This window comes from Oryctolagus cuniculus, chromosome 6 (genome assembly GCF_051225735.1).
Source record: "Oryctolagus cuniculus isolate XC-2025 breed Fujian yellow rabbit chromosome 6, ASM5122573v1, whole genome shotgun sequence".
NCBI lineage: Eukaryota > Metazoa > Chordata > Mammalia > Lagomorpha > Leporidae > Oryctolagus > Oryctolagus cuniculus.
Window position 1 is genome coordinate 48,202,396 of NC_142872.1, and position 14,450 is coordinate 48,216,845.

Here is a 14,450-nt window from a genome sequence, read left to right on the forward strand (position 1 = left end):
GGGCAGGGTATTGGCCCATAGTTCCCATTTAGATAAGGGAAGAGAAGGCAGGAAAGTACAAGCAATCAGCCAACAACCATTCAATCAGCACCTGCTGTGAAGCCAGTACTGGACCAGGCACACAAAGGGGAGGTGATGTGCTCAGCAAATATTTTTACACATTAATGAGACATCAAGCTCTGTGTTGGGATTCGGAGAAACCAAGACAAGGAAGATAGACCCTGGCTTCAAAGAGCTTGTAAGCAAAGGGAGACAGATGCTAAAACAGGTAAGTTCAACGGCTGTTGTGTCAGAAACACAACTCCCCATCTGGTGGCTCTGTACCCCCTGAATATCCATGGATGGGATTCAGTGAGCCTGTGAAACCTTAAAACTCTATGGAATTCAATGATCTCCTTACCCAATGTAAGAGCCACTGGGGTAAAGAGACATGAAATTCTCAATTTAGACATTTGTGTTTTAACAACCAGATGAAATGTATATGACACTATTATAAAAACAAAGTTAAACAATTCTAGGCCTCCTCCACCCCTCAAGAAGTGTTCCAGGAGTTTAGAGAAAGTATTGCATATTGTGGACACTGGCCAGCTTTGGGGCCAAGCAGATAGGGTTTGAGCTCTAACTCTCCCACTTACTAGCTGTGTGACATTGGTTGCGTTCCATACACTTGAGCCTCCATTTCCACACTTGTAAGTGGAAAACTGCAGAACCCATGCTTCCTTCCTGCCTCTTGTGAGGATGAAATTAGGTGAGGTATGTGAGTCACCTGGATCTTAGCAGATCTTCTCACCCTGTTAGTTTCTTCCACTATTTTCATGCTTCAAGGGAAAGCAGCAGAGGAAGAAATTGAGCTAGGCATGGAAAGGACGGAGAGAAGGTGGGAAGAAGAGAGGCCATCTCAGACCAGTGGCCAGTGTGCTAAAAGGAAAGGGACCTGAAAAGTCTATGCACATTGCAAAGAATCAGTCAACTGTAGCCAAGCTGAATGGGTCTTAGATTCTGGCCCAACTAGTTTGAACTTTATCCTAAAAACTATAGGGCCACTGGAGGATTTGGAGCAAAAAAGTAAGTCTCATGATGAGGTGTCTCTCAGTCCAGCCTTTGCTCACTCATGAATCTCAAGATACACGAGAAAACAAGTTATGTATTTTTTTTTAATTTTTATTTATTTGACAGGTAGAGTTAAACAGTGAGAGAGAGAGAGAGAGAGAGAGAGTGAAAGGTCTTCCTTCCTTTGGTTCACTCCCCAAATGGCCGCTAAGGCCGGCGCTGTGCCAATCCGAAGCCAGGAGCCTGGTGCTTCCTCCTGGTCTCCCATGTGGGTGCAGGGCCCAGGCACCTGGGCCATCCTCCACTGCACTCCCGGGCCACAGCAGAGAGCTGGACTAGAAGAGGAGCAACCGGGACTAGAACCCTGCGTCCATATGGGATGCCGGCGTCTCAGGCGGAGGATTAACCTAGTGCGCCACAGAGCCAGCCCCAACAAGTTATGTATTTATTTACTTATTTAGTTATTTATTTGAAAGGGAGGGAGGGAGGGAGAGAGAGAGAGAGAGAGAGATTGATTTTGCAGCTGCTGCTTCACTTCTCCAAATGCCCACAACAGTGGGGACTGGGTCAGATTGCAAAGTCAAGAGCCAGGAGCTCTAGCTGGGTCTCCCACATGGGTGGCAAGGAGCCCAGCTACTAATATACCTCCCAGGCACATTAGCAAGAAGCTAGATCCAAAGCCTAAGTAGAACTCGATCCCAGGTAATCCATCTAATATGGGATTTGGACATCCCAAAAGGCAGCTTAACCTACTGCACCATAACGCCTGCCTGGAGAAATAATTTTTTAAATCACATCAAAATGTGGGCTAAAACAGTATCTGTCACCTCTGAATCATGTTTTAAAAAGATTCTAATGCCCTGAGTCAAAGAATATGCATATCTAACCAGCACACAGTTATTGCCTACCCATGAACTTCACTTTGAGCAGCCAGGGGCTAACACCTTTCAGTTTTATTATTTTCATCAGTATTGTCATTACTTCAGCACATGTTGGCAGAATTACCTGTCATATCTCAGACACCGTGCTAGGCCCAGGACAGAGAGAGGAGAATCACACATAAACTCTCTTTTCTAGAGGTTCCCAGTTTCATCAGAGGACATGAGACTAAGTAACTGTAATCTAAGGTGGAAAGTGATAAATGCTGCATTTCACAGCCTCAAACAGCACTTGGACAGTTCAACGAGACTGTTCCAGGGTAGGGAAGGAATTGCCTAGTACTTAAGGAAATGAAGAGAAGCTCCTTTTTCTTATTATGAAACATGAGTAAGAACCCAGGCTGCAGAGTTGGATTTGAGTTCCAGCCCATCACTTCCTAGGCATGTGACCGTGTTTAACCTCTTAAAGTTCAGTGGAGCTTCTGGGAGGATTGCATTAGAGAATGTTTATAAACTTAACACATAACAGCTGTTTAAGGAATCGGTTATTGTCAGTGGTCCTTCTGGCGATTATTATTGTTGTTTTCAGCATTTGATTTAAATATTTGTTAAGTATCTGTTGGCCCCTAAAATGCTGTATGTGTTGGACAAGTTCATGATAGCATTCCAGGGTCAAGTGGCAAATGAAAATGGAAAAGCCTCAAAGGGAATCTCCAAACCCAAGGAAACCCCTCTTTACAGAGCTGGCGCTGAAAGAATTCACAACTATTTTAAATTGTTCCAGTTTTTATTGAGCCAAACTGTTTCATCTGGAGATATTTGGCTTGGTGGAAGATGTAGCCAAACGCTACTCACATGAGCCATGCTGGGAAGGCATCCTCTCCCCTCAAAAGCTCACCATAATAGTTGCACTACTCCTGTTTCCCTGGAGATCATGGGCGTGTCTGACACAGACTGAATTTTTTTTATTCCTCTATTTCATGTATTTGGAAAGTAGAGAGACACAGCAACAAAGAGACAGAGAGATCTTCCATCTGTTAGTTCAGTCCCCAAATGCCCACAACAGCAAGGCCAGAGCAGGTAACTAAGAACTCAATCTGGGTCACCCACATGGGTGGGAGGATCCCAGCTTCTTAAACCATCACTGCTGCCTCCCAGGGTTCATATTAGCAGGAAACTGGAATCAGAAGCAGAGCTGGGACTCGAACCCAGGCACTCCAATATGGGATTGGGCATCCCAAGCAGCATCTTAACCCATGGCAGCAAACATTCACCACCACACTGAATGAAAAGAGTCAAATCAAGTTCATAACCCTGGAGTCTACAATGCCAGAGTCCTGGGTGGGGAGGGTGTGCTGGAACTAACCCAATACTGGCTTATTGTTGACCTGGTAGTTGATGCTTCAGGTCCCCCGGCCTCACTGCACTCTCCAAACCCACCCATTGGTTCATTCCTTCCACCAATATTAAGTGAAGGCCCAGAGATGTAGGAATACCTAAAGAATAAAACAATACCCCCACTTATTCCCCACAGCGAGGGGATAAGGGCATGGCAGCCACAGCCACATGGAGAAGCAAGAAGGCCACTGGACTTAACAAGATGGCAATTTCAAGCCTCTCTTTCTCATACCTGTGGAAGACCTAAGTCAAGTGCTACCATCCCCCTGAGTCTCCATTCTTCATCTGTCAAGTAGGACTGATGCTACCTTAATCATAGAGCTGTTGTAGGGATTCAACAAAACAGGACATAAGAAAGTTGGCAGGTACCTAGCAAGTATTCAGTAAACACAGCATCTTCTGGCTTGTTTGCTTTTTTAAGTAATATTCATTGGATTTTTTCCCAATCACAAGAGTAATTCATGTTTGTGAAGAAAACTTTTGGAAAACACCAAAAAGCACAGTGAGGGGAAATTCCCTCATAATTCCCCCACCCATGGATGAACACTGTTGTTATTCCAGTATGTATGCTTCCTGTTCCTTATCTACAGACACACTGTGAATATACTTCAAAAAGTTTGTGGAAAACAGAAGTAAATGATAAGTGTGCTTTCATGTAAAAAAATTGACATCCATGAATACTTTTCTCATTATACACATTTTTCGTCTTCGTTTTCTTTCCTTGAGCTGTGATTTAAAGCCTCGGTTAGACGCTGCCTGGATTCGAATTCTAACTCCAGGGGCAGACATTTGGGCTAGCTGTTAAAAAGCCTGAGTCCCATAGAGCAGAGCACCTAGCTTGAGTCCTGGTTTCAACTCCCAGTTCTAGCTTCCTGCTAATGCAGACGCTGGGAAGCAGGAGTGATGGTTCAAGTAGTTGGGTCCCTGCCATCCAAAGGGGAGATATAGATTGAGTTCCTGGCTTCTGGGTTTGGCCCTGACTCCAGCCCCACCACTGCAAGCATTTAAGAAGTAGATCAGTGAATGAGAGTGAGTTTCTCTCTCTCTCTCTTTCTCTCTCTCTCCCCTCCCCTTACTCCCCCTCCCCCTCTCCCTCCCCCTCTCCCTCTCCCTCTCTCCACTTCCCTCCCTGCAATAATTTTTTAAAGATTTATTTATTAATTTGAATGTCAGAGTTACAGAAGACAGAGGAAGAAAGAGAAAGAGATCTTCCATCCGCAGGTTCACTCCCCAGATGGCCACAATGACCGGAGCTGCGCCAATCCAAAGCCAGAAGCCAGCAGCTTCTTCTGGGTCAGCCACTCAGGTGCATTGGCCCAAGGACTTGGGCCATCTTCCACTGCTTTCCCAAGCCATTTCATGGAGCTGGATCAGAAGTGGAGCAGCCAGGACTCAGGCACCCTTACAGGATGCTGGCACTGTAGGCAGCAGCTTTATCTGCTATGCCACAGCACTGGCCCCAAAAATAATTTTTTTAATAAAATCTCTTACTCTGTCACCCACTAGCTCTTTGACCTTGATCAACTTACCTGTAGAATCTGAGTTTCTGTCCCCTTGATGGAATAATCATGGCCTCTAGGTGCATGTGTGCAGTTTGAACACACACTTACCAAAGAGTATTATTCACCACAGGGTAAATGCTGTGCCTTAGAGCTGTGCAGTGCACAGTCCTGTGGGGCTGCCCTTGGGAAAAGTGATCACTGAAGGAGTGATGGGCATCACGGTAGAAGCTTGTTCAATGCCAGCTGCTGTTCTACAGACACACCCAGTGTGACACACCCAGGATGACCTTCAGAGACCACCTCTGGCTAAGAAATGCTTCTCCGTGTGCTGATCCTGTTCAGTATTAGCTGTTGATCCTTGTACTTCAAAATCCCTCTAAGTCGCCCTTGGGTACTCAAAGCACAAGTGATGTAGGTGGGATGACAGCAACATCTGTTCCTTGATTTATCCATCCTCCCCAAGCCCCACATCCTGCTTCTCTTTCCTTGAATAAAAGAGGGAGAGAGTAAAATACAAATGCCTCTCCCAGGTAGTAAGCTTTCATCCCCTCTAAACCTTTTCAGCAATGTTGTCTCATTTGATCTGCTTAATAAGCCTAAGCAAGATGCTGCCAGAAGGATCAGAGTAGAGCCATGGGGCCACCAGCACTTGATTTTTTCAATGGCTGCACCTGTACTTCAGGTCAAATTCACTGTATAAGACAGCTTGAAAAGACAGCTAGAGATGGCATAAGAAACTCTGAGTCATATATTCAGTCAGCTATGAGTAAGTATTTCTTTAGTAGCTACTATGATCCACGGGCTAGGCTCCCCAATAAGAAAATGATTCCCTGTTCAAATCTCTTTCAATCCTTTAGGCTCTGCAAAGAGCAGTGCCCCCTTGGTTTAGGGCCAAAAATCTTCAATACCGCTCAGTCCTGCTAATCTCCCTTTTTCAGAGAAAGAAAATAGGCTTTAGGCCTTGCACAGTCTGGAGTCATCCAGAAAGTACAGATATTATTTTGTCCTCTTATTCTTCTCTACCATAACTTTTTACTTATACCAAATGATTCAGGTTTTTAAATGATGGTATAAAGTTTCCTTCCAAAGAATTGTTACTGAAAGTGAGTTGATTTAGAGAAAAGCATTTAGTAAATGGTAGGACCTGAGGCTCAGCAAGCCCAGACTTGGGATGAGTAAGTCTTAACTCTTTGAGAGTGACAGACCCCTTTAAGAGCATGATCCCCAGAAAAAGGCATGAATGTTGCATACAATTTGAGCAGGTTGGAGAACCACCACACGAAGCCCGTCCTTGGGCCTGCACTGGGATGCCTGCTCAGACCTCCTGTCCTTGATGCTTTGTCCTCTCTGTAGCAATGGCCCTGGCACTGACAGCAGTGTCATAGTAGGATAGTAGCAGGGTTTGGTGCAGTAATAAACAGCTTCACGTACTGGGACCTTTCAAACTGCCAGGCACTTCGACCACACCAAAAAGAGCTATCACCATCCCCATTTTCTAGGAATTTGAACCTCACAAGCCCAAGGATTCTCCAAGGTCACACGTCTAGAAAAGCCAGGGCCAGGTTCTGAACCCAAATCTACCTACCTGTGATATCAGGAGAGGTCCTTAACCAACAAATGACACTGCCTCCATAAATGTCCATTCAGTCAGATGCATGGCAGCATGAACAAGTCCCAGGGGCCCTTCTTCCATTCCCCAGCTGACCAACCTCGAGTGAGTCACTCACCCTCACTGAGCCCCTGTGAACACAAGAGGTTTCCCAGCCCTAGCAAGCCATGATTCTCAGACACTGGCAAGGAGCTTCATGGCCGGTTCACCAGCAAGAGAGGAAGGGACATGCACTGCAAATTAGTGACAGTGTCAAAGATCCCGGCACAGGCGTGCTTTGCAGCTCTGAGCTCTGGCCTTCCAGGAACCCATGTTTCCTGTTGCAGTTGTTCCCCTCACCCACAGGCTTTGTCAGCCTCCAGTCCCCAGTGAAAGGACTGTTTCAGTGCCCAGGGGAAGCAATCCCTGTCACCCGTCCTTTCATGCCAGAAAGGATCAACACCTTCCCTAATTAACTATGGCTTCTTGGCTCCCACTAGGGCAGCCTGGCACAGCAAACAGGGCTGCTAATCCCAGAAGTTAGTGTGCTGGGAGGTTGGGGGGTGGAAATATGCCTGGAATCCGTGGCCACTTCAAAGTCCAGTCCCTGACCCACACTGCCCCTCTGTGGTGGATCTGGGGAAGCAGGCAGTCCCAGCAGGGATGGACAGGGCTTCCTGGAGCCCAAGTCATCTCTGGCTTCAGGGAGACTCTGAGTGTTAAGGCTGGAAAACACCCAACTCAAACCACTCAGTTAAAGGGGGAAACAGGCCCAGAGTGGGAAAGCAACTTCCTGAAAATGACAGATGGAGTAAATAAATGTAAGTACCAAACGTGGGCTTCCTAAATTTGGATTTCCAGCCCCTTCAGTGGTAAAAGGAACAAATTATTTAGTTAAATTCTATTAATGCAGTCGACTGAGTGACAAGCACCGCCTCCATTGCCTTCATGAGAGCTTCCATGTTTCATCTTGCTCAATCCTCACAATAATCCAATGAGCTCAGTACTATTAGTAAGAACCCCATTTTACTGAAGAGAAGCAGGGGCGTAGGGACAAGTATGAAATCTTCCAAGGTCACATAGCTGCTGGTGAGAGAGCCAGGATTCTAACCCAAAGAGTCTCATCCCAGCAAGAAAGGAGACTCCTTGCTGGACATCCTTGAGGGCTTGTTCAAGGCTGGCATGCCATGTTGGAGTCTGCAGGAGGACAAAGTAAAATGGGATGCAAATGGGACAAAGGGGAAAGGTCACTGTTAACCTGTCAGATAAGCAAGGATTTAAAGGGCTGAAGGCACCCCACGCTATGGAGACACAGGGTAGGAAAAGGTCAGACCCATACACAGTTGATGAGAAGGCACAATGGTACGACAAGTTCAAAAGGCAGTTTAAATAGCTGTCAGTGTTCAGATGCAGAACTGACCCAGTGATTTTGCAGCTAGGAATTTATTCTACAGAAACATTCAAATGTGCAAAAAAAAAATGAATGCTTGAGGCTTTTCGTTATGCAGTTTGTAACTGCCAAAAATTGGAAATCAATCACCTACTTGACTACCATTAGAGCAAAGTGTTAAATAAACTACCGTGAATCCAGACATCAAATTGGAATGCTGCTCTTGGGAGAAGAGGCAGGGGTGAACCAGCACCCTGTACGTTGACCTGGGGTAACACATGTGTTCTCAGCAAGGAAGGCAATTTGGAGAAAGGAAAGTGTAGATAAAAAAAAAATCAAGGAGGATAAAAACAAACTGTTAACTTCAGTCCCCTGTGCTTGAATGGAGAAAGAATTTTCACTCCATACTTTATAGATTTTTTGTCATGTGTAACTTTTTTAGCTCAGCATGTCTCATTTTTGTAATAAAAACATACAAATCTGGAGGGGAAAACAAAAGAAATGAAAATACAGTTCCTGCCCAGAGGGAATTTACAATCTGGGTAGTAAGCAAGGACTCAGCCAGCCCTGGGATGGCTGAGCAACATTAACAAGCAAACCACAAAATAACAAAATGAGACCTGCTTGTCTGTATTCTATAGGGTGTCTGTTCTATGAAGAAATCGATCTGAATTGAATGGGGTTCATCAGAGCAGAGTTCCTGGAGGAGCGGGATGAATGGGCCAAAGAACAGTCATCATTTAAAAGTATTATTTTCACTGTGCCAGACCCTATATCAAGTATTTTACGTGGGTATTTTCCTATATTCACAATCATTCCATGAAACAAATATTGTCCCCATTTCACAGATGAAAAAACAAGGCTAAAAGGGCTTCTCTAAAGTCTAACAGCCACCTATAAAGAGAGGACTCAGGGGCCGGCGCCATGGCACACAAGGTTAATCATCCGCCTGTGGCGCCAGCGTCCCATATGGGCACCAGTTCTAGTCCCAGTTGCTCCTCTTCCAATCCAGTTCTCTGCTGTGGCCCAGGAAAGCAGTGGAGGATGGCCCAAGTGCTTGGGCCCCTGCACCCGCATGGGAGTCCAGGAGGAGGCACTTGGCTCCTGGCTTCGGATCGGCTTAGCTCCGGCTGTTGTGGCCATCTGGGGAGTGAACCAACAGAGAGAAGACCTTTCTCTCTGTCTCTCTCTCACACTGTCTGTAACTCTACCTCTCAAATAAATAAATAAAATCTTTTAAAAAATTAAAAAATGAAATAAAAATAAAGAGAGGACTCAATGCCAGGTCTGGCTCATCTCAAAGCCTGAGCTCTTTGGCCAATGGCAAAGAATGGCCTCCTCTTGGGGGAGAAAACAGCTGCAGGAACTGCAAGTAAGAGATGGCCATAAATGCCCATGAGAAAACATCCCCTGAGGCTGTACGCTTCTCAAGAGCGTGATCTTTTGAGAGTACTTTGTAATAAAATAGAGGCAAGGAGCCAGGCTGGCTGTCCTTGGCCAGGTGCTCCTTATGTGATCGAGTTAAGGAGCACCCAAGAAAAAAAAAAAGTCCCAAAATATGCCCCCAGGGTGACAGAGTGATATTTATGCCTGTGTCCTAACACCACATGTGTTCTCTTGCCATGCCTGTTAGCTGCCACACCTCAAACTCATCTCTTTCCCCATTGCTTGTCCTAGTGTTTGGCACTTAATAGGAACTCAGTATTGGTGGAGTAAGTGAATGGATAACAAATGAATGGATGTATAGAAACTTAAATAGCTACCACTGTTGTATGCTGATGAACTGATCCAAAAAAAAATGGAACTAGCGATTCTATCTTGCTCAATATTCCCTTCCAAGTGTTGTGAGTATCAATAAGCTAGTGGTGTAAAGAGTTTTGCACAGGACCTGCAGAGCATGCGCACAACATACATGGTGGGTATGATAAATACTTGCTGATAGCATTCCTGTTATTTGTGGCCTCTGAAAGATCTAGTCCCTTAGGGTGCATCCTCATTAATCCATTCATTGCCTATTTCACAGAACAAAATTACAAGTTTGTCCTCAGCAAGTATGCTCTGCTGCTCTGGATCCTCCCCACTTCTGACCACGACTGTCACTGCACCCCCAGTACCCCAGTACCCCCAGTGATCTCTCCTGGATTTTATGTGGCCTCAAACAAAGGGATGTGCTCCCTATACACACGTTCACCAGCATCCACTTTCCTGGGGGTAGTGCACAGTGCTCCCAAGGTTTAGCTTCTTTGTACTTTTTCCCTAAAAGTAATTCTCCCCTTTCCTCCGCCCTTCAGAATCAGTGACAAACAAACCATCACAAAGAGACAACTCATGCCCATCGTGAGACAGTAGGTGTCCGTACATCATAGTTATTTTACCTGGGACCTTTGGTGTCTTACTCCTAAGGGTGGGACACAGGCCCAGTGGTGTGAACCCTGTCATAGACTACGAGATGATGCCCTCATCTGCCTTACCTCGAGCAACCTACAATGTGGCCCATCCCACATTTCCCCCTCGGTTGAGAAGAGTCAGTATGTACAGTGAGTGCTCACATCAGCTGTGGATAACCCCTGACTGGCTGAGTCCTGCTCCAGGCACCCCGCCAGCTCTCCTCCGCTGGGTTGCTAAGCAGAAAAGTAGGAGTTGGAGCTCCCTGTAGCAGCAGACCAAACCATAAAAACACAAGAAAGTAAGCAGTACACGGGAGAAACACCATCCAAAGACAGAGATAGGAATTCTTGTGGCACCTGCGCCACCACCTGTGGGACTGGCAGTCACTTTCTGGGCCTCAGTGTCTCCATCTGAGAAATGATGCTTGTTAAGATTCTTTCTGTTCAGATACACCAGTGCTTTCCCTGCATTCCACAAATGGATTCAAAGGTGAGCCCAAAGACCAGGTCCTTGGGAAGCTCAAGTCTAACAGAGGCGAAAAGACAAGAAAGACAATGTCTATATTCCAGACCATGTAGCAGGGTTAGGGACATAATTTGAAGGTACAAAATGTCCTGTATAGTCCCATTTTTGAAAACATTTAAATAGGTGTATACAACAGGAAAAATAACACCTGGGGGCAGATGTTTTTGCAGCATTTAAGTTGCCACTTGGAATGCACACATCCAGTATTGAAGTGCCTGATTGGATTCCTGACTCTTCCACTTTCTAATCCAGCTTCGTGCTGATTCACACCCTGGGAGAGAGCAGGTGATGGTTTAAGTACTTGGGTCCCTACTACCCATGTGGGAGACCCAGACTGAGTTCCCAGATGGTGGATTCAGGCTGGCCCAGCCCTGGCTGTTGTGGGCATTTGGGAAGTGAGCCAGTGGACAGAAGATTCTGTCTCTCTCTCTCTCTCTCTCTGTGTATGTGTGTATGTGTGTGTATGTGTGTGTGTGTCTGCTTTCAAATAAAATGAAAATAAATATAAAATTTTCTTTTTCTAGAATCTGAAAATATATGTCCCAAAATGTGATTTTTTCCATATTATAGGATTATGCTTTTTTTCTTTTTTTTTTTTTTTGACAGGCAGAGTGGACAGTGAGAGAGAGAGACAGAGAGAAAGGTCTTCCTTTTCCGTTGGTTCACCCCCCAAATGGCTGCTGCGGCCGGCACACCGCGCTGATCCAAAGCCAGGAGCCAGGTGCTTCCTCCTGGTCTCCCATGAGGGAGCAGGGCCCAAGGACTTGGGCCATCCTTCACTGCACTTCCAGGCCACAGCAGAGAGCTGGACAGGAAGAGGAGTGACCAGGACAGAATCCGGCGCCCCAACCGGGACTAGAACCCGGGGTGCCGGCACCACAGGTGGAGGATTAGCCTATTGAGCCACAGCGCTGGCCAGGATTATGCTTTTTTTTTAATTTATTTATTTGAAAGGCAGAGTTACAAAGAGGCAGAGTCACAGAGAGAGAGAGAGAAAGAGAGAGAGAGGTCTTCCATCCACTGGTTCACTCCCCAAGTAGCCACAACAGCTGGAGCTGGGCCAGTCCAAAGCCAGGAGCTAGGAGCTTCTTCCAGGTTTCCTACGCAGGTGCAGGGGCCCAAGGACTTGGGCCATCTTTAACTGCTTTCCCAGACCATAGCAGAGAGCTGGATTGGAAGTGAAGCAACCGGGACTTGAACCAGCACCCATATCGGATGCCAGCACTGCAGGCAGAGGCTTTACCTGCTACACCACAGTGCCAGCCCCAGGATTATGCTTTTAAAACATCTTTAATTTTTGCATTTTTACATTTCCTAATTTTTCCAGAGTATTATTAATAGCATCTCTAAAAAACATTTTATATTCAAATAGAATTTAGTTTAAATCCCAGTTATATTACAAACATTGCTGAGTGACCCGGGGCAAGCCACTTAATTTATCCAAGTCTTAGTTGCATTATATTTAAAATGGAAATTGTTTTTAATTTAATATGGCCAGAAAGTGTTTTTGGATCTCAAATTCTGAGAAGGGGGAATTAATCATATTTCTCGTTTTATAACATGTCATGGTCATCAGTTTATGCCAGGCCTTGCTCTTATTGTATTAATTTATTTCTTTTTATTCCCATTTCCATTCCCATGTCTCTCTGCCTTCACCCCTAGCCAGACATTGTGTTCAGATGGTTTTTAAAAAGCTTTTGCAAAAGACACATGGTTGTTTGGTAAGTTACTTAAATAGTATTATGTCATAAATCTCATTCTATTTCTCTCTCTCTCTCTCTCTCTCTCTCTCTCTCAAGAACAATATGTCTAAGATCTTTCTGGCATTGTTCTGTGGCCATGTCGTCCTGGGCCTCTCAGTGCTGGGTAATCTCCCTGTATGCTTGTACTCCATTCTGCTTGCCCAGGGAGGGACACCAGGTTCTCCCCAACTCCCTATCACTACAAACAGCACTGCCATGAGCATCTTCATGCACACCCCCTTTCAGACCTGTTAAAAATTTGAGATCAGTGCCCTGGAGCAGAATGGGTGAGTTTCAAAGAGTATATTGACTGGACCAAGGGGTGCCAGAGTCCTCTCCGTCTGCACAGCCTGTGTCCCACCAGCCGTACAGAAAGTGCCCCGTGTCCCCACACGCCTGCCTATGCTTAGAACCCTCCAGCTCCCTAAGTTTTGCCAGCCTAACAGATACGTTATATCTCTTGTGGCTTTCATTTTATTCACCCCCCCAATTTTTTTTTTTTTTACTTTTTAAAATCTATATATGGGAACAAATTTCATGTATTTCATATATACAGTTTTAAGAGCCTGACGATACTCCCCATTCTCCCTCCTTATTTTTTTTTTTAATTTTTGCCATGACATACTTTCGATTTGCTTTATAATCACAAGACTGCCAGTGTTCTGAGCATCTTTTCATAGGCTTAGCTCTTGGATTTCTTGGCTTGTGAATTGCCTGTTCATTTTCTTTGCCCACATGTCTGAGTGGAGGGGCTGGGGAACGCTGTCTTTTTCTTATTGATTTGCAGGAGTTCTCTGTATATTCTAAATAATCACTTCCTAGAGGGTTTTGGACATTGTAGATATCTACTGCCATTCTTGCCTCTTCTACATTTTTAAGTGCTACGTCGTTTTTCTTCACTCCTTTAACCTTTTATTTTTTGCGTTGTGGTCTTTCACACGTCTCCTACTTGCACTGGAAACGAATCACGGCCTGTTGGAAAGGATAGAATAATGCAGGCAAAGCGCCTAGCACGGTGCGTGACCCAGAAGAGACGCACATTTCCGGGTGATTATCATCGCTGGGAAATCTGTACCTGCAGGAGCTTGGGGGCTGCCTAGCTAGATCCCGAAAGGCTTCACCGACACGAGGGAAGGCCCTTAGGTTCGCCCTACAAATGAGTGCAGGAGTCGTTCATTCCGAAGCGCGAAGGCGATTGTGGGAGGGGGCGGGGCCTGGCGCAGGTGCGCTAACCCCTGGGCCCGGGTTACTGAGGACACAACGACACGGGAGGGGAGGGCCCGAGTACTCATGGCTGGCGTCTGTCTCCGCCCTCTGCAGGCTCCCTGTTCTCCACCCTGAAGCCCCCCGACGCCGTGTTCAAGGTGGTCTTCTGGCTGGGCTATTTCAACAGCTGCCTCAACCCTATCATCTACCCGTGCTCCAGCAAGGAGTTCAAGCGCGCCTTCGTGCGCATCCTCGGGTGCCAGTGCCCCGGCCGCCGCCGCCGCCGTCGCCGTCGCCGCCTGGGCGGTTGCGCCTACACCTACCGGCCGTGGACGCGCGGCGGCTCGCTGGAGCGCTCGCAGTCGCGCAAGGACTCGCTGGACGACAGCGGCAGCTGCCTGAGCGGCAGCCAGCGGACCCTGCCCTCGGCCTCGCCGAGCCCGGGCTACCTGGGCCGCGGCGCGCAGCCGCCCGTCGAGCTGTACGCCTTCCCCGAGTGGAAGGCGCCCGGCGCCCTGCTGAGCCTGCCCGCGCCCGAGCCCGCCGGCCGCCGCGGCCGCCACGACTCGGGCCAGCTCTTCACCTTCAAGCTCCTGGCCGACCCCGAGAGCCCCGGGACAGACGGGGGCTCCAGCAACGGCGGCTGCGAGTCTGCGGCCGACGTGGCCAACGGGCAGCCGGGCTTCAAAAGCAACATGCCCCTGGCGCCCGGGCACTTCTAGGGGCCCCCAGCGTACAGCTCCCTTTCCCGGGGGAGGCGATCCTGTGTGGGGGGAGGGGAGA

At 47.0% G+C, this 14,450-nt stretch overlaps 1 protein-coding gene across 3 annotated transcripts in view; it reads left to right on the forward strand.

Moving 5' to 3' along the window:
• ADRA1B (adrenoceptor alpha 1B) overlaps positions 1 to 14,450 on the forward strand; it is a 59,512-nt gene extending 45,062 nt beyond the window's left edge. For 2 of the 3 annotated variants that reach the window (XM_089334535.1, XM_089334534.1), the window contains exon 5: positions 13,782 to 14,450. In XM_089334535.1, coding sequence (XP_089190661.1) covers positions 13,782 to 14,389 — 608 coding nt within the window. In that variant the 3' untranslated portion in view covers positions 14,390 to 14,450. 3 annotated transcript variants of the gene reach the window in all.